At 41.1% G+C, this 25,153-nt stretch overlaps 1 protein-coding gene across 3 annotated transcripts in view; it reads right to left on the reverse strand.

Annotated features, from left to right (window-relative positions):
• The window catches only part of LOC124884263 (calsyntenin-2-like), a 453,652-nt gene that overhangs the window by 82,336 nt on the left and 346,163 nt on the right, over positions 1–25,153 (reverse strand). For all 3 annotated transcript variants that reach the window (XR_007042408.1, XM_047392088.1, XM_047392089.1), the window contains exons 7-8: positions 19,757–20,014; positions 12,881–13,002 (exon numbers count right to left, since the gene is read on the reverse strand). Coding sequence is in view for 2 of the 3 variants with exons in the window: in XM_047392088.1 (XP_047248044.1) it covers positions 12,881–13,002; positions 19,757–20,014 (380 nt within the window). In the remaining variant the exon portion in view is untranslated. The remainder of the gene's footprint in view (positions 1–12,880; positions 13,003–19,756; positions 20,015–25,153) is intronic.

Here is a 25,153-nt window from a genome sequence, read left to right on the forward strand (position 1 = left end):
ATAAACCAATGTAGCGAGACATTCTTTAGTGCAAGGCTTCTCTCAGTTTGAGATATTCAGATGTTATTAGAAAGGCATTAGCAGCCGAGGAGCATGTGCCATCAAGGCAAGAGGAGATATCAGCTTAATGGAAATCTTCTCCTAAACCCCTGTATTTGAGAAAACTTTAAACAAGAGGGAAGATGATGAAAAAAGATAATTTATAAAAACCAAAAAGGATTCAGAAATACTCAGGACAATTCCAGCAATCACTGTAGAGGTTATTATGGTACCAGCACAGTCCCTAAAATATTTTGTTGGATGTTTGAATGGGGAATTTAATTTAAAATAAAAAACTCACTTTTAGTGATTATCGAACATTGCACATTACCGATCACCACTATGAAACATGGTGGTGGGAGTATATTGCTGTGGTGGTGCTTTTTTCAGCAGCGAAAGTGAAGCAGGTGGGACAGATGGATAGAGCTGAATGAAGGACAATCATGAAAGGAACCCTATTAAAGGCTGCAAAAGACCTTCCAGCTGGACAACAACCCTTAACATAATGCCAGATGTCATTGAAAGCATTGAACGTTTTTTTTACTTCTATAATACCAAACAACAATCTCCTTTCTGATAAAGTTGCCATTTTCTTTGTGTTGGACTTGTTTTGATTTTGCAGTCTAACCGGCTATCACACTGACTGCATAAATCTCCTACATTGGACTACCACTTACTGAAGGATTTATTCTACACAATGTCTTTATTGTTCCATATTTTCAATGCTTCCAAGCAGTCAGCAGTCTTGTAAGATATTATGCTTTAAAGCCTTTCTATACTGAGCTTAGATACACTAATGATTACTTCTGTCTTTTGAATTTCATCATCTACAAATTTTATTTTAACACAAAAAAACTGATGCTGTTCTTATATATGTCTTCCTCTCTAGCACATCTGCTCTGTGCAGTTTGATGCCGCTGCTGTAAAAACAGTCCCAGCATGTATTCTTAGCAGAGTAGTCAGGAGACACTACAGGGACTTTAAAATCTGCTCTAACAAAAGAAGATAAGTTCTGGAAACTTACAAAAAGCAACTATCTGCAAAGCATGTAAATTATTATAGCTTTGTGTGATGTATTATCTACAATAACACTCAAAGGGGAATTTTAAGTTTATGGAGGTCTACTCATAGATCTCAAGCTGTAAGCAGCTGTGAAGAAGAAGCGTAAACAACAGAGACTAATAATTTACTGTAAAACATCTAAATGTTAGGCTTAATAGCTGAAGAACAAACAACAGGCTTTCTACGGGAATCACAGGTATTGTGTAGATGGCATCCCAGCACAAATGGACTGAGCAGAGCCCTGTCTGATGAATTGGGTAGTCTCATGAATCACTTTACCCAAGAGTTACTTGGACAGCATGTTGAAATTTGCAGCAGCAGATTTCAAATACAAAAGGCAGCCTGGAATTGACTATAGAATTCTAGCCTGGTAAAACAAAGAAAATGACAAAATCACTGACACATGTCCTAATAAAATATTTATGTTACTCCAATATTAAACAATGGATGTTTTATATGTATTAGGCTGCTATAGGTGTGTGGCTAGACAAAGGTTTTAAAGAGTTATGTTTCAAAACTACTAAATTATTTTGTCATGCTGTTCCTATGTTTTGAAGTCATTTTATTATAATGGCAGAAAAAGTGCTCAAATGATTGGAGATTTTCATCCAGCTGTATGGCGCATAAAGTAACTCACAGCAGCTCCTCCCCCACCTATTGCTGCTCACTGCCAGTCAGGTATGGGAAATAAACTATTACACTTTCCCCTTGCCTACAGGACACACAAATTTGCCAGTTTGGAAACTTTTCCAGTCATAGAAACCCCAGACAGTCATTGCCTGGAAAACTCTTGTTACGGTATTGCTGATTTAAAACTGCAGTTAACAAGCTTTGCACAGCACATCCGTTAAGCTAGTGTTTCTCAGTGCTGTTCCAGAGGGCCCACTGTCTTCCATGTTTAATTTAAAAAGTAATGGTATTATTTGAATCAGGTGTGCCAGAGCAGAGACACGTGTAAAACATGAAGGAACGGGGGCTTGAGAACCGGGGTTGAGCAGTTGACTGCAGGCTAAATGTATTATATTCTTTGCAATAAGCACCTAAACTTACTACTGGATTTAGGTGGACTTTATTCCATATTTTTTCCTACATCTTTTTACCTAAATCAAAATAGCACAAGAATTGCCATATGTTACACTATTTTAACTTTAAAAATCAATATGTATGATTCATTTTAGGCAGCAATGGGAAAACTTGTTGCATTCAGATTTAAATAAAAGCAGTTGTACCATTTGACACAATTTTAATTTAGGTTTTCTACAGGGGTTGGACAATGAAACTGAAACACCTGGTTTTAGACCACAATAATTTATTAGTATGGTGTAGGGCCTCCTTTTGCGGCCTATACAGCGTCAATTCGTCTTGGGAATGACATATACAAGTCCTGCACAGTGGTCAGAGGGATTTTAAGCCATTCTTCTTGCAGGATAGTGGCCAGGTCACTACGTGATACTGGTGGAGGAAAACGTTTCCTGACTCGCTCCTACAAAACACCCCAAAGTGGCTCAATAATATTTAGATCTGGTGACTGTGCAGGCCATGGGAGATGTTCAACTTCACTTTCAATTCAATTCAATTCAAAAATAATGTATTAATCCCAAAGGGAAATTAAATGTTGTTATAGCTCATATTATGAAGGTTTCCTCAAAGAGCCGTTGTAGAGGATCTCCTGTAAACGCTCCGTCTTACAGCAGATCTGAAGAAGCCTCTGACTGAAGACACTCTGTTGTTGTAGGACAGTCTCATGAAGAGGATGCTCAGGGTTCTCCATAATGTTCTTCATTTTATGAAGAATCCGTCTTTCCACAATGATCTCCAGAGGTTCCAGAGGAGTCCCCAGAACAGAGCCAGCCTTTTTTATCAGCTTGTTGAACTTTTTTAAGTTCCTGGCTCTGATGCTGCTTCCCCAGCAGATGATGGCAGAAGAGATCAAACTCTCCATAACAGACTTATAGAAGATATGCAGCATCTTGCTGCAAACACCAAAGGACCTAAGCTTCCTCAAGAAGTACAGTCTGCTCTGTCCCTTCTTGTAGATGGCTTCACAGTTGCATCTCCACTCCAGTCTGTTGTCCAGGTGAACACCGAGGTATTTATACTCCTCCACCACCTCCACTTCTTCTCCCATGATAGAAATAGTTTTTGACTTATTCCTGTTTCTCTTAAAATCTACAATCACCTCCTTTGTTTTAGTCACGTTCAAAATGAGATGATTGTTTCCACACCATGCCACAAAGCGGTCCACCACCTTCCTGTACTCATCTTCTTGTCCATCTCTGATCCACCCCACGACTGCAGAATCATCCGAGTATTTCTGCAGATGACAGGAGTCTGTCTTGTACTGGAAGTCTGAGGTGTACAGAGTGAAAAGGAATGGTGAGAGTACAGTCCCCTGTGGTGCTCCTGTGCTGCTGACTACCTGGTTAGACTCATAACCCTTCAGTCTCACAAACTGTGGTCTGTTTGTCAGGTAGTCTTTGATCCAGGAGATTGTTGAGGCCTCCACCTGAGTCTTCTGGAGTTTCTGACAAAGCAAATCAGGTTGGATTAAATGCACTGCAGAAATAAAAAAACATGATCCTCGCAGTGCTACTGGCTTTGTCCAGATGACAGTGGGTTTGTTAAAGCAGATGTATGATGGCATCTTCAACTCCAACTCCACAGCGATAAGCAAACTGAAGGGGGTCCTGATGGTTTACTGTTTGCTTATTCAGGTGGGCCAACAGGAGTCTCTCTAGGACCTTCATGATGTGAGTTAATGTAACGCATAGAGTTACAAGTTACAAGTGTCCTGTCAGCAAAAAAAGGGGGGGTGTGGGGGAAAGGGGGAATGTCAGGGTGGTTTCCGGGCTTTGTTAACCAGGCTGGTGGCAGATGGGAAAAAACTGTTCTTGTGGCGTGAGGTTTTGGTCCGGATGGACCGCAGCCTCCTGCCAGAGGGGAGAGTCTCAAAGAGTCTGTGACCGGGGTGGGAGGGATCAGCCAGAATCTTCCCTGCCCGCTTCAGGGTCCTGGAGGTGTACAGTTCCTGGAGCGACAGTAGACTGCAGCCAATCACCTTCTCAGCAGACCGAATGACACGCTGCAGCCTGCCCTTATCCTTGGCTGTAGCAGCGGCGTACCAGATGGTGATGGAGGAGGTGAGGATGGACTCAATGATGGCTGTGTAGAAGTGCACCATCATAGTCTTTGGCAGGTTGAATTTCTTCAGCTGCCGCAGGAAGAACATCCTCTGCTGGGCTTTCTTGATGAGGGAGCTGATGTTTGGCTCCCACTTGAGATCCTGGGAGATGATGGTTCCCAGGAAGCGGAAAGATTCCACAGTGTCAATTGTGGAGTCACAGAGGGTGATGGGGGCAGGTGGGGCTGGGTTCTGCCTGAAGTTCACAACCATCTCCACTGTCTTTAGAGCGTTGAGCTCAAGGCTGTTCTGGCTGCACCAGTCCAACAGATGGTCCACTTCCCATCTGTACGCGGACTCGTCACCATCAGAGATGAGTCCGATCAGGGTGGTGTCGTCCGCAAACTTCAGAAGCTTGACAGACTGGTGACTGGAGGTGCAGCTGTTGGTGTACAGGGAGAAGAGCAGAGGAGAGAGAACACAGCCTTGGGGGGAACCGGTGCTGATGGTCAGGGAGTCAGAGACGTGCTTCCCCAGCCTCACGCGCTGCTTCCTGTCAGACAGGAAGTCAGTGATCCACCTGCAGGTGGAGTCGGGCACACTCAGCTGGGAGAGCTTCTCCTGGAGCAGAGCTGGGACGATGGTGTTGAAGGCAGAGCTGAAATCCACAAACAGGATCCTGGCATAGGTTCCTGTGGAGTCCAGGTGCCGGAGGATGAAGTGAAGGGCTAGGTTGACTGCATCATCTACAGACCTGTTGGCTCTGTAGGCAAACTGCAGGGGGTCCAGGAGGGGGTCGGTGATGTCTTTTAGGTGTGAGAGCACAAGGCGCTCAAAGGACTTCATCACCACAGAGGTCAGGGCGACGGGTCTGAAGTCATTAAGCCCTGTGGTCCTTGGCTTCTTGGGAACAGGGACGATGGTGGAGGACTTGAAGCAGGCTGGCACATGACATGTCTCCAGTGAGGTGTTAAAAATGTCTGTGAAGACTGGAGACAGCTGATCAGCGCAGTGCTTCAGGCTGGCTGGTGAGACAGAATCCGGACCAGCAGCTTTCCGGGGGTTCTGTCTCCTGAAGAGTTTGTTGACGTCCCTCTCCTGGATGGAAAGAGCCGTCCTCGGCGTGGGTAGGGGGCTGGTGGGGGTTGGAGGTGCCAAGGCCCCTCTTGAGGTTGGGGAGGTGGGGGTGGTGGATTGTGGCTGCAGCTGTTGGGGGGCGTCGTGGGAGATGGTTGCAGGACTGTCCCTTTGTCTTTCAAAGCGGCAGTAGAACTCGTTCAGGTCGTTGGCGAGGCGTCGGTCGTTGATGGAGTGGGGGGCTTTCGGCTTGTAGTTGGTGATTTGCTTGAGCCCTTTCCAGACAGACGCAGAGTCGTTGGCTGAGAACTGGATTTGGAGCTTCTCAGAGTACAGTCGTTTGGCCTCTTTCACTGCCTTGCCAAACTTGTACTTGGCCTCTCTGTATATATCTTTGTCCCCACTCCTGAAGGCCTCTTCCTTATCCAGTCTTAACCTTCTGAGTTTAGCTGTGAACCAGGGTTTGTCGTTGTTGTAACTCACCCTGGTGCATGATGGTACACAGCTGTCCTCACAGAAGCTGATGTAGGAAGTCACAGCCTCTGTGTACTCGTCCAGACTGTTGGTAGTAGTCCTGAACACTTGTTAGGGCAACAGGTCTATAGTCATTGAGGACTGATGGGTGAGTTTTCTTTGGTACCGGAACAAGACAGGAGGTCTTCCACAACACCGGAACCTTCTTCTGGGCCAGGCTAAGGTTGAAGAGGTGCTGCAGAATCCCACAGAGCTGCTCTGCATAGGCCTTCAGGACTCTAGGGCTGACATGATCTGGACCTGCAGCCTTATTCCTATTCAGTCTCTCCAGTTGTCTTTTCACCTGACTTCTTGAGACACACAGGTGGAAGGGGGAAGCAAAGGAAGTATCAGCATCTTCTGATATGGTTGAAGGCAAACATGTAGAAGCAGAAGGGTCTAGGGCTGAGGTGGAAGATAAAAAATGTGAGGTGTTACTGGACAGCGGTGGGTCCTGTGGGTCAAAGGAAGGTGGAATGTCTGTTTGGCTGTGAGCAGGGAGGAGGATGCGAAGCTTGTTTCTGAACTGAACCTATGAAGAATGTGTTCAGTTCATTGGCTCTGTCCAGACCTCCATCGGTCTGATCATCCTTCTGCTTGAAGCCTGTGATCTTCTTCATCCCTGTCCACACATCTCTGATATTGTTTTGCTGGAGCTTGCTCTCCAGCTTCTTCCTGTACACCTCCTTGCTGTCTCTTATCTTGACTTTAAGTTGCTTCTGTAAACTCCTCAATAATTATCTGTCTCCCTCTCTGAAGGCTCTTTTTTTCTTGTTAAGCAGGTCCTTCAGGTCACTGGTGATCCAAGGTTTGTTATTGGGGAAGCATCTCACGATTCTGGTGGGGATGATGTTATCCACGCAGAAGTTTATATAGTCGGTTACACACTCAGTAATGGCATTGATGTCCTCTCCATGCGGCTGGCACAGTGCGTCCCAGTCTGTAGCCTCAAAGCAACCTTGCAGAGCTTCTTCAGCTTTCTGTGACTATTTTCTCACAGTCCTCTTTATTACAGGTTGCCTCTGAACAAGGGGCTTATATTTCGAGCAGAGAAAAACAAGATTGTGATCTGATTTGCCTAGAGGAGGTCTTGCTGTAGAGATGTATGAGTCATTGACATTTGCATAAAACAAATCCAATGTTTTGTTTTCTCTGGTAGAGCAGCTGACAAACTGTTGAAACGTTGGAAGTGTAGCAGAGAGTGAAGCATGGTTAAAATCACCAGAAATTGCCACAAAAGCGTTGGAGTTTTGTGTCTGTAGCTTAGCAACAACTGAGCTGATGGCATCACATGCAGTGTCAGCAACAGCGGAAGGTGGAACGTAAACTGTTGCCAAAATAACACTTGTGAACTCTCTGGGTAAATAATATGGACGAAAACTTACTGCCAACAGTTCAATATCTGGACTGCAGAGATGACACTTCACAGTTACATGTCCTGGATTACACCATCTGTTGTTCACAAGTACTGCCAGTCCACCTCCTTTACATTTGCCACTCCTCTTTAAATCTCTGTCTGCTCGTATGGTTAAAAAGCCCGGCAGAGAGACGCTGGAGTCGGGGATATGGTCCTGCAGCCATGTCTCAGTAAAACACATAATACTGCATGCCCGGTACTCTGGCTGGGTCCTTTGTAGGGCTTGGAGTTCATCCAACTTGTTTCCCAACGATCTCACATTGCCCATCAAAATTGACGGAAGAGATGGTTTGAACTTCTTCCTTCTCTCTCTTCTCTTAGCTCCTGCTCTGCATCCACGGCATCTCCTTTTCAACTCATCAGGGATTTGGGGTTGTAGCTTAAGTATTATTTGAGCTTTTGAGATATTAATCAGCTGCTCCCGGTTGTAAGAAACAACCCCGTTGCCATGGCAATGCATCATAACAAATGTCCAAAAATAGAAAGTATTAAGAAAAATCCTCCAAGCTGCACAGCATCCGACACTGGAGTGGACAGTCATCCAAAAACAAAATCAACTGTATCCACCACAAGAGGAATAGTTCCCAAAAAAGAATAAATCAGAATCAAAAGTAACAGAGCTACTCCAACCTGCTGCCACCTTGAGCGGCGCAATTCTAGAAATGTCATGTTCGTCACACCAATCTTTCACCAGTCTTGCTGTGTGTATTGGTGCATTGTCATCCTGATACACGGCACCGCCTTCAGGATACAATGTTTGAACCATTGGATGCACATGATCCTCAAGAATGGTTCAGTAGTCCTTGGCAGTGACGCGCCCATCTAGCACATGTATTGGGCCAAGGAAATGCCATGATATGGCAGCCCAAACCATCACTGATCCACCCCCATGCTTCACTCTGGGCATGCAACAGTCTGGGTGGTACGCTTCTTTGGGGCTTCTCCACACCGTAACTCTCCCGGATGTGGGGAAAACAGTAAAGGTGGACTCATCAGAGAACAATACATGTTTCACATTGTCCACAGCCCAAGATTTGCGCTCCTTGCACCCTTGAAATCGACGTTTGGCATTAGCATGAGTGACAAAAGGTTTGGCTATAGCAGCCTGGCCGTATATATTGACCCTGTGGAGCTCCCGGCGGACAGTTCTGGTGGAAACAGGAGAGTTGAGGGTCACATTTAATTCTGCCGTGATTTGGGCAGCCGTGGTTTTATGCTTTTTGGATACAATCTGGGTTAGCACCCGAACATCCCTTTCAGACAGCTTCCTCTTGCGTCCACAGTTAATCCTGTTGGATGTGGTTCGTCCTTCTTGGTGGTATGCTGACATTACCCTGGATACCGTGGCTCTTGATACATCACAAAGACTTTCTGTCTTGGTCACAGATGCGCCAGCAAGATGTGCACCAACAATTTGTCCTCTTTTGAACTCTGGTATTTCACCCATAATGTTGTGTGCATTTCAATATTTTGAGCAAAACTGTGCTCTTACCCTGCTAATTGAACATTCACACTCTGCTCTTACTGGTGTAATGTGCAATCAATGAAGACTGGCTATAAGGCTGGTCCAATTTAGCCATAAAACCTCCCACACTAAAATGACAGGTGTTTCTTCAGTTTCATTGTCCAACCCCTGTATATATATATATATATATATATATATATATATATATATATATATATATATATATATATATATATATATATATATATATATATATATATATATATATATATATATATATATATATATATATATAGCAAAGTGTCAGCATTCGATTAATCTGAAGTTAGTTTTGTTCTACAGTATGTATGAGACTTTTAGTTGCAGTAAGATTATTTGTTTTTTGTGTGCAACAAATTCTCCTTATGCACATGCCATTGTCTGGTAAGTCAGCACAATTTACACAAAGAGAACCTTTGACTTCTAAGCAAATAATTTTCTTACAACTTCAAAAGGCTGATGCAAAAAATCCCTCACATAAAGAAAATGTAGAGCTAGAATACAAAACAAATCCCAATACTCTGAGCTCTCTGTCTAAAAAGCCTCCAAATGATGACTCACACACACTTTATTTTCTGTCAGGAAGGTGATGGATGACCTCGCTCATGCTCTCTACCCAATCAAGACCAGTCATCCGTCTGATCAAATTAGCCTAAGGTGCTCCATCTGGATGTCCAGGCTTAGCTGTGTGTCTCTAGCCTGAATTCTATGTCCTTGCTGGGTGCAAGTGTGGGGTCTTTGGAGTCGAGGTCACCTGTCTTACACTTGGACACCCTCCTTAAGCAAAAGACAGCTGCTGCTGTTAATACACAACACAAACACACATAGGTACAGGCCACCCTAGGGTGACCATGTCTACTTCTGCCATGCCTAATAAACATCCATAACTTAAAGAAGTAAGTTAAACATAATAAAAAGGAAACATGAAAATTAATGAGAAAGGCATACACTTTATCAACGTTTAATTAGCTATCTTATAAAATATTTAAATTCATACTTCAGTGTTTCCAACCCTATGTCAGTTGACATGTTGCTTTAGCTCAGAACATACAGAAGCTGTTTAAAAATGTATGAAACGGCAGAAGCAAAACAGAACTACAAAATAATGCAAGACCAACAGGAGTCACACATGGAATGATGTTACCATCTCCTAGAGAATGGAAGTTAATCTTTAACAGAAATTGCCCAAAGTTCAGTTCATAAGATTTCAAATAACATTAACTCATGGTCACCCTATCAACACTGAAAATTGTGAGCTAAATTCACACTCTAAACATTTTAGGTAAACTGAACAGTTATTTAAAGCATACAGTCCTCATAGGTGTAGTCTGTTACGTTTTCTTCCCTCTTCATCTGTGTTGATACAAGTTGTATTTTACCAAAGCAAAAATTTCAATAGACCAATGCATATTCACATTTTGTTTTTGTTTGTTTTGTTATCAGAAAGCAGACAAATCAGAAATTCTGACTGAGGATCAGCTCATTGGTGGTACGATTATACTGATGATGACTTTCATAGCACTATGGTGTTAATGCGCTTTAATTAAATCAAATTTAAATGCTTTTTTTTTTATAAACAGAGTGAAAACCCCAGGTTACAACAGTAAAATAACAAGCTGTTTGATATTTGTTTTAGCAATAGTTACACATAAAATTGTTTTTCTTCTTCTGTTTGTTGCTTTGCATTTTCCACGAGGCTCTTACTCTCAATTTACAGATCAGTTCTCATATTTCTTGTGATCTGATTTTAGCAATAAATACTGAAAAGGTCATTATAGTGGAGGATTTTAATATTCATGTTGACAATGAAAGAGCCTAAATGTAGCCTCCAATGCTATCTTAGACTCAATTGGCTTTGCTAAAAAATCCACAGACCTACCCACTTTTGTCTTCATATTCTGGACCTTGTACTGAAATATGACACTGAGTGTAAACAAATATCAGTACTTCCTCATAACCCTCTCATGTCTGACCAACAGCCTTTGAGATCAGTCTAACAGAGAATGCTCCCCCTGAGAGAAAATTTCAATATAGTAGATCTTTATCCGACAAAGACGCTGCTCCTTTTTAATTACGTAAGGGAAAACCCAGCAGAGGGCAGCAATTAAATTTCTACCTTTTTACAAACCGATGTTCATGTTCATAGCATTACTTCCTTATTGCATGTGTCGTTAGAAAATATACAGTAGCTCCCTTAAAAAAGAAGGTAATTATTCATAGGAAGGTGGCTCCCTGTTTGAAATCAGAGCTGTGTACTTTAAAGCACAACAGTAGAAAATTAGAGAGAAAATGGCAATCTACACATCTAGAAGAGTCCCACTTAATCTGGAAGATAGTTTACTGTTGTAAAAAGAGACCCTTTGCCAAGCTTGAACAGCATCCTATGTTCCTATGTTTCCTTTAGTACAGTTGCAAAACTTACACAGAATCATAGCTCTGTTGAGCCATCCATTCTCTCAGCTCTGAGCAGTGATGACTTTAGGGAATTCTTTGTAAATAAAATTCATTATATTAAACATAAAATTATTGGCATCCTACTGAACATGATTACTTCGTCTTCAGTAAGTTAAGCAGCATTGGCGGTAATGGTTGAACCTGATCTGTTTGGTCTATTTTGATTTAGTTGATTTAGTTATCAAAATATTAGCTTCATCTAAACCTTCATCTTGTATGTTAGACCCAGTCCTAACCAAATTATTTAAGGAAGTTCTCCCTTTGATTACCGACCCTATTTTAGATATGATTAATTAATCCTAAGTAAAATGTATGTATCACAGGCTTTTAAGGTAGCTATAATTAAACTTTTACTTAAGAAACCTCTTGATAAAGATAGCTTAATAAATTACAGACCCATATCTAATCTTCCTTTCTTATCTTAAATTCTTGAAAATATTGCTGCTGATCAAGTGTGTGAGCATTCACACAATAATGGACTGTCTGAAGAGTTCTCAGATTTTAGAGCTCATCACAGCCCTGAAACAGCACTGGTAAAAGTCACTAATGATATTCTCATAGCTTTGGATAAAGCGAACCATTTTAAGTAGGGACTACTGGAAAATGAGCATTAGTTACTCTCCTGGGATAACTAGGGATATCTGAGCCATATGATCTGAGGAAAGCATGCAAGAACAGGGCACATAACACACACAGTGTGTGTTATGTCGCAGCAGCATATTTTTTAGTAACTTTAATTAGTAGCATAATGTAATTGTAAAGGGTGAATTTTTTTATGTTTTTGGAAACCAACATTCTTTTGATTGGCAAAATAACGTGCACAGCCTATAATATTGTGTTAGCTTGACTTTAAAGAATTGATTGGGGCTGACAGATTTACAGAATTACAATGCAAAAAACAAAAAAACAGGAATACAGAGTTGAGGTTTGTCAGAGACTGATAATGATCATTTAGAAATTGTTGTTTGAAAGTAATAGAAAATAAATACTTGTATTAATTACAGGGTCCCACAAAAATGGAGGTGGAGAAGCATGGATGTAGACAGGTGTGCCACATTCAAACTGCATAGCAGACAACGAAATCCAGCACGTAGTAAGGATATTTTTGTCTTTTCTGCATACAGATAACCAGGTTTGACTAAAAGGTCTTCCAGCTTTCTGCAACCATTCACTCTGCTGTAGAAAATGCCGCTCAAGAAAACATCTGGACAACAGTTATCTCAACCTTTTATCCACTGAATTTCTTGGTATAACAAAATACACACTCACAAGCATGTTTTATATTTTCTGTAATTTAGAAATGATACAAGCACATTTCCATGTGACCAACAGCCGTGCAAGACATTAGGAATGATGTGCCTTATTTTCTTTTCAAAACGTTGTATAATCTGAAACTTTGAATCAGTAAGAGATCAACAACTATGTGCCACATTTTCATAAATTAAAAATGTGCTTTTTCCACACTTCTGTGCAGATTGAATATTTTTTATGTTAAATACAGACATACATCGATTAAGTGAAACAAAAAATAAATGTCCCAATGGATGTCTAGTAAACCTCATACTTAATCCAGGATAGAAGCATCATTTCTCTCTGTTATTGTCCTGTGACCCACTTATTTAATCCACAAAGAGACCATGAGGATACACAGGCTCTCCTGTCTATCGTTTATATCTTAACATCAGTTTCTTACCTGCTCCAGTTTCCAGTGGAACTCTGCTGGTCTGAAGGTGTCCACCTGAGTGAAGTCCCTCCTCAGCAGGAATACCAGCCGACAATTATGGACATACAGCGAGTAGTGATGACGATTCATCTCTGTAGGAGTAAGACAGATGAGTTGGCACCAGGGAGCAAATCACCACACCTACTTAAAACTGTCAGGTAAAGTCAGTGTGACATCTGGCTTCATGAATCCACAAGAAACTGGGACATCAGTGCTTCTCTGAATGAGGGCAGCTGTCAGAAATTCGTCCACGCTTTCATTGAAATTATTAACAAAACTAATGCTGCTTACTTTGCTAGAAAGAGTTATTACAATAAAGTGCTCAAAATAACAATATCTATCTCTTACAACTTTTTTTTTTATTGCACTCCTCAGTGACACCCCCTTAAAGATTTTGTTTTGGTTTGTTATCACCTAAGACACAAATTAATTATACTCCTGGCAGATTTTGATTTAAAGTAATCTTTTAATTTAGCAATATTTTTCTTCTTCTGAGAGTAATTTTAACATGTTGGAGTCCTGACTTAAATCTGACAGAAAATCTTTGGAGGGAGATAAAGATTAAGGTAAAGGCAACGAGGCCTTCCAACCTCAAAGATGTGGCACTCATCACCAAATACAGGTCCTTCTCAAAATATTAGCATATTGTGATGAAGTTCATTATTTTCCATAATGTAATGATGAAAATGTAACATTCATATATTTTAGATTCATTGCACACTAACTGAAATATTTCAGGTCTTTTATTGTCTTAATACGGATGATTTTGGCATACAGCTCATGAAAACCCAAAATTCCTATATCACAAAATTAGCATATTTCATCCGACCAATAAAAAAAAAGTGTTTTTAATACAAAAAACGTCAACCTTCAAATAATCATGTACAGTTATGCACTCAATACTTGGTCGGGAATCCTTTGGGAGAAATGACTGCTTCAATGCGGCGTGGCATGGAGGCAATCAGCCTTTGGCACTGCTGAGGCCCAGGATGCTTCGATAGCGGCCTTTAGCTCATCCAGAGTGTTGGCTCTTGAGTCTCTCGCCGTTCTCTTCACAATATCCCACAGATTCTCTATGGGGTTCAGGTCAGGAGAGATGGCAGGCCAATTGAGCACAGTGATACCATGGTCAGTAAACCATTTACCAGTGGTTTTGGCACTGTGAGCAGGTGCCAGATCGTGATGAAAAATGAAATCTTCATCTCCATAAAGCTTTTCAGCAGATGGAAGCATGAAGTGCTCCAAAATCTCCTGATAGCTAGCTGCATTGACCCTGCCCTTGATAAAACACAGTGGACCAACACCAGCAGCTGACACGGTACCCCAGACCATCACTGACTGTGGGTACTTGACACTGGACTTCTGGCATTTTGGCATTTCCTTCTCCCCAGTCTTCCTCCAGACTCTGGCACCTTGATTACCGAATGACATGCAGAATTTGCTTTCATCCGAAAAAAGTACTTTGGACCACTGAGCAACAGTCCAATGCTGCTTCTCTGTAGCCCAGGTCAGGCGCTTCTGCCGCTGTTTCTGGTTCAAAAGTGGCTTGACCTGGGGAATGCGGCACCTGTAGCCCATTTCCTGCACACACCTGTGCACGGTGGCTTTGGATGTTTCTACTCCAGACTCAGTCCACTGCTTCCGCAGGTCCCCCAAGGTCTGGAATCGGCCCTTCTCCACAATCTTCCTCAGGGTCCGGTCACCTCTTCTCGTTGTGCAGCGTTGTCTGCCACACTTTTTCCTTCCCACAGACTTCCCACTGAGGTGCCTTGATACAGCACTCTGGGAACAGTCTATTCGTTCAGAAATTTCTTTCTGTGTCTTACCCTCTTGCTTGAGGGTGTCAATAGTGGCCTTCTGGACAGCAGTCAGGTCGGCAGTCTTACCCATGATTGGGGTTTTGAGTGATGAACCAGGCTGGGAGTTTTAAAGGCCTCAGGAATCTTTTGCAGGTGTTTAGAGTTAACTTGTTGATTCAGATGATTAGGTTCATAGCTCGTTTAGAGACCCTTTTAATGATATGCTAATTTTGTGAGATAGGAATGTTGGGTTTTCATGAGCTGTATGCCAAAATCATCCGTATTAAGACAATAAAAGACCTGAAATATTTCAGTTAGTGTGCAATGAATCTAAAATATATGAATGCTACATTTTCCTCATGACATTATGGAAAATAATGAACTTTATCACAATATGCTAATATTTTGAGAAGGACCTGTATAAATCATCAAAATACATGTGGAAATATGCAGAAAGCCGGTCAGCAAATACAAGTAGGGTTAATTTGCTGCGATGACAATAAAGAGTTTTCTGCTGATTATTGAGAAGGGTATAAATTTCAAGATTCCATTTTCAATAAAATGCATCTGAAATAGATTATTTTTTTCTAGATTCTTAGTTGAACAAAAGCAATTTTAAATATAAATGTACCAGGGGTATCAATCAGTTTTGGCTGAACAGTAAAGGTTTAAGATTATCACCCAAAGTTTAGCAACATTTTAAAACCAAAAGAACTTTTTTAATTAGTATTTTAATTAATAAAAGACCCTTTGTGAACAAGTAATTGCCCTTGAACATAACCAGTTTGACCCCTTAAGTGGAACAACTGCCATCAAGCATCTGTTACTTTAGTGTTGCCAACCTTATTTCAATTCAGTCACATTGGAGGGTGTTTTCAAAAAGATCAGCATGTTTAAGGTCATACCGTGACATCTAAATTGGATTTAATTCTCGACTTTTACAAAGCTATTCCAAAATGTTCACTTTGGCTTTTTGAACCAATTAGGAGTGGAGTCACCAGTGTGCTTCAGATCACTGTGCTATTGTGCTGGAGCTTAAGGTCACAAACTTATATTTTCCTTTAGGATTTTCTGATTGTTCAGTCACTGACACTAACCTTAACTGAAACAAGAGGAGCCTACAGGGCTGTCCTGGGTTCTGCTTTCCTTTGTGGTCTGCCTAATAAGTTGTTGATGTGCTGTTAGAGTAATTTTGTTTGACTGCTGCTTATATGAAGGTTCACAACTGTTACATGTTTGCTCCATGTAATGCCTCTTACTGTGGCTTGCTAGAGTCCCAAAGCTTAGAAATAGCTTTTTTTTCCCACATGTTCTTGAATATCTTTAGATCTGGCCATGATCAAGATCTTTTAGTCTACTTCATGGTGTCAGACAGGTTGTGTTTCTGTAGCTTCGTTTCCATTAGAAATGTGCTCAAAACTGCTAAAATAAAATTCACAATTGTGGTCATTCCATTAAATAAGACATGTAATTAAAATCACATGTGAATAAGTTTGTTCAGCATAACATCAATAGACATATATATAACATTATATATGTCTATGATAACATCATCCTCCTACTATCTGCTGTTGTCTTCTTCGTCTTTTTCACCAGTAGTTACATCTGGTTGTTGATCACGTTGATGCAACAAAAAAGTGTTTCCATTGCAGTTTTGGGAAATACACCAAATTTGATACGGCCAAAAAAACCACCTCATCCTAGCACAAAAACATTTTAGTGAAAACCTGGAGTTTTTTCAAAATTGCAGTCTGCATTATTCAAATTTATTTTCGTAATTACAATCTGTGCAACTTGATGGTCATTGGAAATGCAGCTAGTGATGTCTTGATTCTACAGGTCTAACAGTAATCAGGCATGGTGTGCTTTCCAAAACATTTGGGTAATCACAGTTTATTTGTGATTTAACAATGAAGGTGATTACTTTTTCACATATGGCCTGGTTGGTTTGGATGTGTTTTTTTTCTGAACACACAAAAATGAAATCTGAATTTTTAGTCTGAATTTTCAATTCACTGAGGTAATGCATCTGAGAAAACACGTAAGAGGGCACTTTTCTCACAGCAATATAATTTAGAATCAAAATTCAACAGGGGACATCTTTCATTTAAACACATTGTTTAGCAGAATACAATTACAGGGGTTGGACAATGAAACTGAAACACCTGCCATTTTCGTGTGGGAGGTTTCATGGCTAAATTGGACCAGCCTGGTAGCAAGTCTTCATTGATTGCACATTGCACCAGTAAGAGCAGAGTGTGAAGGTTCAATTAGCAGGGTAAGAGCACAGTTTTGCTCAAAATATTGAAATGCACACAACATTATGGGTGACATACCAGAGTTCAAAAGAGGACAAATTGTTGGTGCACGTCTTGCTGGCGCATCTGTGACCAAGACAGAAAGTCTTTGTGATGTATCAAGAGCCACGGTATCCAGGGTAATGTCTGCATAGCACCAAGAAGGATGAACCACATCCAACAGGATTAACTGTGGACGCAAGAGGAAGCTGTCTGAAAGGGATGTTTTTTTTTGTATCCAAAAAACATAAAACCACGGCTGCCCAAATCACGGCAGAATTAAATGTGCACCTCAACTCTCCTGTTTCCACCAGAACTGTCCGTCGGGAGCTCCACAGGGTCAATACACACGGCTGGGCTGCTATAGCCAAACTTTGGTCACTCATGCCAATGCCAAACGTTGGTTTCAATGGTGCAAGGAGCACAAATCTTGGGCTGTGGACAATGTGAAACATGTATTGTTCTCTGATGAGTCCACCTTTACTGTTTTCCCCACATCCTGGAGAGTTACGGTGTGGAGAAGCCCCAAAGAAGCGTAACACCCAGACTGTTGCATGCCCAGAGTGAAGCATGGGGGTGGATCAGTGATGGTTTGGGCTGCCATATCATGGCATTCCCTTGGCCCAATACTTGTGCTAGATGGGCGCGTCACTGCCAAGGACTACCGAACCATTCTTGAGGACCATGTGCATCCAATGGTTCAAACATTGTATCCTGAAGGCGGTGCCGTGTATCAGGATGACAATGCACCAATACACACAGCAAGACTGGTGAAAGATTGGTTTGATGAACATGAAAGTGAAGTTGAACATTTCCCATGGCCTGCACAGTCACCAGATCTAAATATTATTGAGCCACTTTGGGGTGTTTTGGAGGAGCGAGTCAGTAAACGTTTTCCTCCACCAGTATCACGTAGTGATCTGGCCACTATCCTGCAAGAAGAATGGCTTAAAATCCCTCTGACCACTGTGCAGGACTTGTATATGTCATTCCCAAGACGATTTGGCCGCAAAAGGAGGCCCTACACCATACTAATAAATTATTGTGGTCTAAAACCAGGTGTTTCAGTTTAATTGTCCAACCCCTGTAGTTTCCAATGGTTTTAAGTAAATTTAGTGTAAAAAAGCAAGCACACCTACAAGACAGCAGGGAAGAACTGTTATTCTATTGGTTATGGATTTTGTTGTTTCACAGCAGCTCAAGCAGAAAAGATAAAACAGGTGCTGGTCATTATACCCCTTCACCATTTCAGTACATTTCTTTGTTATGTACATGATGTTCCAGGGTATGAGGTGACACCATCCGCAACAGAAAGTTTAGTAACAACCTTGCATCACTTTCTACCTGCCTTGAGGACATTTGGTATCCACAAATGATATAAAGTAACTTTTTACTCTCTGCTCGGTCATCTGCAAGGAAATGTACTTGTATGTTTCCATGTAATAATTTTTTCCTAGCACTGGGGTGCTCATAATTACTTTGGTTTTGATCACTGGATTGTTAATCGTCAACAGACCTAAACAGGGATTAAGATAAAAAATGATGTAATTTAAAACCTTTAGAAAATAGTGTAATGGTTTACCAAAATATAACAGAGATTTGAGCCTTTTTTATGACATGACTACTAAGGGGGACAAGAACAAGAACACATGCATAATGCTAACTACATAGGTAATGGTTTGTTTATAGGCATGAAATAGAAGTAGTCTGGGATGAAACGGAAGTGCAAATTTTCTAACAGCAAAAACCTACACTCTTAATTTATGATAGTAAATTACCCCAATATTGGTGGGTTTTATTAATAGCCCATGAGTAACTCAGAGCTTAATTACTTTAAAAAACTTTTGTCAGGCCCATTTTTCACACAAACTACACATAGTGGATAAATTAAGCAAAAAGTGAAATTGCAATAAAGTGTCAAAAATGCAATTGCTATTTAAAAATGATCTGCCTTGGTAGAATCTTGATATTAAACCACAGATAGACATTAACATCCGGGTTGAGAGTCTGCTAAATATTATTATTTATGTTTAATATCCTCAACATATAAAAAGATTTTTATAACTTTTTACAATTTTATGCTTCACCATACCAGATTCTACGAGCTCTGAAAATTACTGGATAAATGTGACATGAGCAAGAGGTGTCAGTTTCTGCACAGGAAAATGCAAACAGATTTTCTTTTTTTGCTTATTCATTACTTTTTTCTTGCATCTGGCACTAGGGGATAAACACTGGCAAAAAAAACGAGACATGAAACCTGGGGGTTCATGGTGAGTGGCTGAGTTGTTAAAGTAAAAATGTGAATTTCTCTGACTCTTGATCTCTAAAATCCCTCTTGGTTTAACAAAAAGATGCTTAAGGGATGAACACAGTCAGAACATGATGCAGCTGCTTATGGTAACTTAACTGAATCACAGGCTGACATTGTAGTCAGAAAAGAGCTCAAAATCATTAAAGAACAAGTGTTTTTAGTGTTAAAAAGCTAGTTTTTCTACTACCTATTTCTGGCTGATGTTCTGGCTGATGTAACTAAAAACATCAACAAAAACTCAACATAAAGGGAATGTAGAGTCAGCTAAGGTTTGATGTATGTTTCCTGAAAATGGCCCCTGACTTTGGGTCGCAGGTTAGACCTGTGTCACAGACAAATAGGCTAGATGGGTACAATCAATTTGTTGTTTATTTTGGTCTCCTCGAGGGATTTGCCAAAAAAAAAAAAAAACCATCAGAAATGACAAATGACTTACCGGTTTTATCAGAATTACAGAGCAGTGTCTCCTTCTCAGCTCTGAGCCCGGGGCTGGGTCCATGCTTCATCCACGTTGCGATTGTGAAGTGGTCGGTCAGATTCTGGGGAACCACCCAGTCGGGGATTTTGGCCGCCTGACGCCCGTCAAACCTGAAAATCAGGTCGCTGTCCCGTCCACTGTCAGACACCAGGGAATCTGTCCAGTTGGTGGCAGTGCTGGGGGCAGGGAGGAGGTCAGTGCTGCCCGATGAGGCGCCTGGGGGTCACACCCGGGAGAACAAATAAAGAGAGCGACACAAGATGTGTCAATAAAAGTCATGGGAAGTTATGTGGTGTATATTGCCTTAACCCTGGGTATGATTATGTTTGAGTAAGGCAGATGACAGGGCTTAATCTGTAATCAATAGAGCGAGATGATGAAAGGATGCAAGTATTGATTCGTGTCCGATGAAACTAACTTTAAAAAGAAGAGACTTGTGAGTCATTGTCCATAAATTTGGAGCATAGCTCACAGCTGAATTGTGCCTCTATGGAAACAAGAGAGGACACCAAATGAGCACTATGGTTACACAATAAGAGAAGATGCAGCAGGCACTTGCTGAGGATGACAGCAATGTGGTATGAATTGTTTACAGCTGACACTTTTGGTAGATGATCCCCACAAGTCCTGACAAATAGGACCAATCATTAATGCACGACATTGACTCCTTCCATTCCCTTTCCCTTTGCAAACAGCTCCATCATTCCTTTTACACAATAACCTCAGAATCTTGAGTTTAGAGAGTTCTTTCTGTCCAAGCTGTCACCTTGACAAACAACATTGTTGCCGCATTGTTCATCTTGTGCTTTGACATATTTGATGTGCTTCTAAGTGCTCCATCTTTTCTTTTTAAGATGAGGCTGTGAAAAATGTCTTTTTTTTTGCCCAGTTAAAAGTATAATTCAGCATTTTCAAAGTGAGTTTCTGTAAAGAAGTTGTAAGATAGGATGTAAGGAGAACTCAGCAGATGAGATCTGGCGATCATGTTAAAACGTTACAATATTTCTCATTAAAGTGAATTCTGACTAGAGCTGTCAGCATGTAATTTTGTCTGGTGAAATAAGTATAAGCTATAATCATGCCTTTTGCTAGTGCCCCAGAGTTTGTACACCTAGAGTGGCATTAGCTGCACTTGTTGCAGGAGTCTGCGATGAACCCTTTGGAGCTGAACTAAAAAAACACACTGATGAAGGTGTGCTCATCAATAGCAGAAAAGAGGGCAAAACTAAAATTTAAACAATTTTCTTGTGCTAAGACAAACATTAGAACTTGGTATAGTAAGTCAGACAGAAGGAGAAAAATCATTGGGCCCAATTTATTATGAGGCCCCATGATTCAGACAGCAGTGTGGAGCGTGTGAAGAAGCTCAGCTTCGACTTTGCTCTGACCAGCTGCACTATGCATGGTTTGGACCAGTCTGATAGTTATTCTGTTTCTATTGGCTGAGCGAGTATCTGGCACATTGAGTTCAACATGTCTATTGTGGCCACATATGTTACAGTTTTCTTTTAATAGTTCAGTGTAATGAAGAGAAATGTAACCCAGCCCCCGATTCCTTAGTATGTACACTCTGCATGGACCAATCTCAAACATCTCTTTTTTTTTACTCTTTTTATTCAACTCTTCAGAGCTCAGAGCCTCCCTGTTCAACTGCATATTTTTATAATGAATGTTTTTTTTAATAAAAATCAACATTATTCATGACATTAAGCAAACAAGAATAATCAATGAACTCAATAATACAAGACGTTATTACAATATGTGCCAGTTTAACAAAGGTACACTTTCCTTTTGAGCTTGCAGAATTTCATATTCTGCTTTCTTTCGTCCTTGAGCTCTGTAAGGCAGAAAGTCCTTGCCTTCCTCAGCATGTGTAGCTACTTCAGCATCCTTATCTCCATGTTCACTAAAATCAGGATCCTTCTTTCTCCAAGACACATTCACAGGCAATGCCACTGTGGTCCACTAAAGACACTAACTTATGGAGATAAATTAGGGCCATGGAGATAAATTGGGGCCAAAATTTGTTCAAACAAAAAAAATTTGAACCTGAAAAATAAAAGTTTGTTCAAAAGAAAAAAAATTTGAATCTGAAAAAAGAAGTAAAAAAAAAAAACATTTGAAACTGAAAAATTATTTTTAACCTCCCCCAAAAAAATTTGAAAACTGGAAAAAAGTTTTGCAACTGAAAAAAAAAACAACAGATGTGAAACTGGAAAAAAACAAGTTCAAAAATACTTTTCAGATTCAAGTTTTTTTTTTCCAAACTTGCAGATTTTGTTTTTGGCTTCAAACTTTTGGCCCTGTTTTGGCGTGGGGGGCGGGGCCTCACATCACGGGGGTGCGGAATCATGACTGACAGCTCAACACAGCGGCTGAACAACATATTCCCAGCTGTTGCATTCAGGGACCGTGGGAACTGGAATTATCTGTAATACATCATCGATATTCTATATATTTATGATTGGTTTTGAAAGATAACATGCTTCACCGATAGAAGCAGCTTACGTGAATACACGACACGCATCTCAGAGGAGAAAATATGATCTTGACAGATTTGCACAGCATTTTAAGTCCGTGTTGGAGATTTTCCATGCTCTCAACATGAAGCAAAAGAACCGCCACACTAAGCCGTAGTATGAAACCAGATGCAAAATGAGCCGGTATTTTCCGAATATCCTTTGCATAATTAAGCCTGGACTTGTTTTCACATGGACTGGACTCAGGTTTCGGTGTCTGGTGCATTTTTGATTAAAACGTGTTTGGTCTCCATTTAGTGAATTGACTCACAGCCAGGGGCAAACTGGCATACGGGGCAACCGAGGAAATCCCTGGTGGACCGCCGGCTTAGGCATTTCTTATTTTGTGAATGTTTAGTTTTTAATAACCGCCTTTCACAGATGCAGGTCCTTGGGCCGGTGAACCACCGGCCCACAAGCTGAACCACCGGCCCACCACCCTGCACAGACGCAGGGTGAGCGCGACATCAAGTACGGAAAAGGCGACAGTTTGTGGTGCGCTGATATTTTTCTGGACCATTGTGCCCTAAACTACGTCATATCAACCTGTTAAGGATAACCTATATTTATATGACTCATAGCAGTTTTTCCCATTTATACCATATTGATATAAAGCATAAGTTCTAATGTTTCCTTTTTGTTAGAATAGGACAAGAATGCTCATCGACACACATTACAAGGATAAATGGCCCAAGGTTTGTCATGAATGACCTGTGGCTGGGGCACTGGGTTTGATGGTGGAGCAGGCTGTAACTGGTTTGATTAGAATTTAGCAGCCCACTTAGATTAAGAATGAACACCAGCTACTACACAACGTACCAGATAGACACCACAATGGTGACACATAGTCTACTGATAAACACTGAGGGAGGAAACATCCATTGCATCGGAGTGCCGGATATAAAACTACATGTGACCTTCTATCGGGGCTCTTCCTCATCCTTTCACAGAGGCTACGGTCCGAGACGAGCCTCGGCGCTGATCTCTGTAATCATTCCTCTGCCTAATTTAGATTAAAGGAGCTGAAAGTTAGAAACTGTTTGAAAGTCGTTCCTTTAAGAGTCAGTGTTAGATAGACTGTGTTCGCTTCTGGGGACCAAGGATTGGAGAAACTCCGAGAGATCTGACCGCCAACAGGGTGCGGTAGCTCAGACAAACCTCTCCTCTGTTCCATTCAGGCAGATCAGCTCTGCTGCGTGCTGGCGAACAGCTGATCTGTAACACATGAACATGCGCTGCAGGGCGGCCAGCTGAGCTGACAATGAAGAGTGGAGATCAGAAAAAAAGTCGGCTGTGAGTCAATTCACTAAATGGAGACCAAACACGTTTTAATCAAAAATGCACCAGAAACCGAAACCTGAGTCCAGTCCATGTGAAAACAAGTCCAGGCTTAATTATGCAAGGATATTTGGAAAATACCGACTCATTTTGCATCTGGTTTCATACTACGGCTTAGTGTGGCGGTTCTTTTGCTTGATGTTGAGAGCATGGGAAATCTCCAACACGGACTTAAAATGCTGTGCAAATATGTCAAGATCATATTTTCTCCTCTGAGATGCGCGTCGTGTATTCACGTAAGCTGCTTCTATAGGTGAAGCATGTTATCTTTCAAAACCAATCATAAATATATAGAATATCGATGATGTATTACAGATAATTCCAGTTCCCACGGTCCCTGAATGCAACAGCTGGGAATATGTTGTTCAGCCGCTGTGTTGAGCTGTCAGTCATGATTCCGCACCCCCGTGATCTGAGACCCCGCCCCCCACGCCAAAACAGGGCAAAAAGTTTGAAGCCAAAAAAAAAATTTGCAAGTTTAAAAAAAAAACTTGAATCTGAAAAGTAGTTTTGAACTTGTTTTTTTCCAGTTTCACATCTGTTTTTTTTTTTCAGTTGCAAAACTTTTTTCCCAGTTTAAAAATTTTTTTAGGGGAGGTTCAAAATAATTTTTCAGGTTCAAATGTTTTTCTTCTGAACAAACTTTTATTTTTCAGATTCAAATTTTTTTTCTTTTGAACAAACTTTTATTTTTTAGGTTCAAATTGTCGGTAAAGATGCTTAAAACCTTTTAATAGAACCTCACTTTCAAAAAAACTGAATTATCCCTCTAAAGAACATCTTGAATCATTTGTTGCTGCTCTGATGGATGCTAATAGATCCAACTGATACAGGAACCACAACCCTGTTTAGAGATGATATTGGATTCTGTTGTCCAAATGATACAGACATCTGTTCATTCCTGCTAAAAAAAAAATCAACATTAGCACATTAATAGGTGTTTTTTCTCCATCTCTAAAGGTCTGTTTTTCTCCACTGCCTTCTTATGGCACCACCAACGCTTCAACTCGAGTAATTAAATTACCATAGTAAATAAAAACTCATCGACTTCTCCAGCACCCAGCGGCAAACACCACTTTGCTCAATGTCTCTGTACATTATCTTAAATTGATTGTGCTTTAAAAAAGCAATTATAATTTATTCTATTTGCTATCAGATAATGATTATGAGGTGCCTGAAAAGGACTCTTTAGTGGTAAACCATGCATGGACCGGGAGCCAGGGGAGACAGCAAAGGAGGGGAGGGGGCTGTTATGCATTCAGATGAGTTAGAGTGGGTTTTATGTGAAAGCCCTTAGTCAGTAAGGATGACTCCAGCCCCCCTGCTGGCCGTGCGGTGTTGGCTGGGAGGAGGGGAATGCGAGGTGGGCTCGGCTGCTTTGTTTGGGCTCTGTGGACTGACACGGCGACTCTGCTGCTCATCAGTCACTGAGGAGAGAGGGTAGCTGCACCTAGTGCGGCTAATGCCCTCGCTCTTTCACATCATTAGTGGCACAGCT

This window comes from Girardinichthys multiradiatus, chromosome 18 (assembly GCF_021462225.1).
Source record: "Girardinichthys multiradiatus isolate DD_20200921_A chromosome 18, DD_fGirMul_XY1, whole genome shotgun sequence".
Lineage (NCBI taxonomy): Eukaryota > Metazoa > Chordata > Actinopteri > Cyprinodontiformes > Goodeidae > Girardinichthys > Girardinichthys multiradiatus.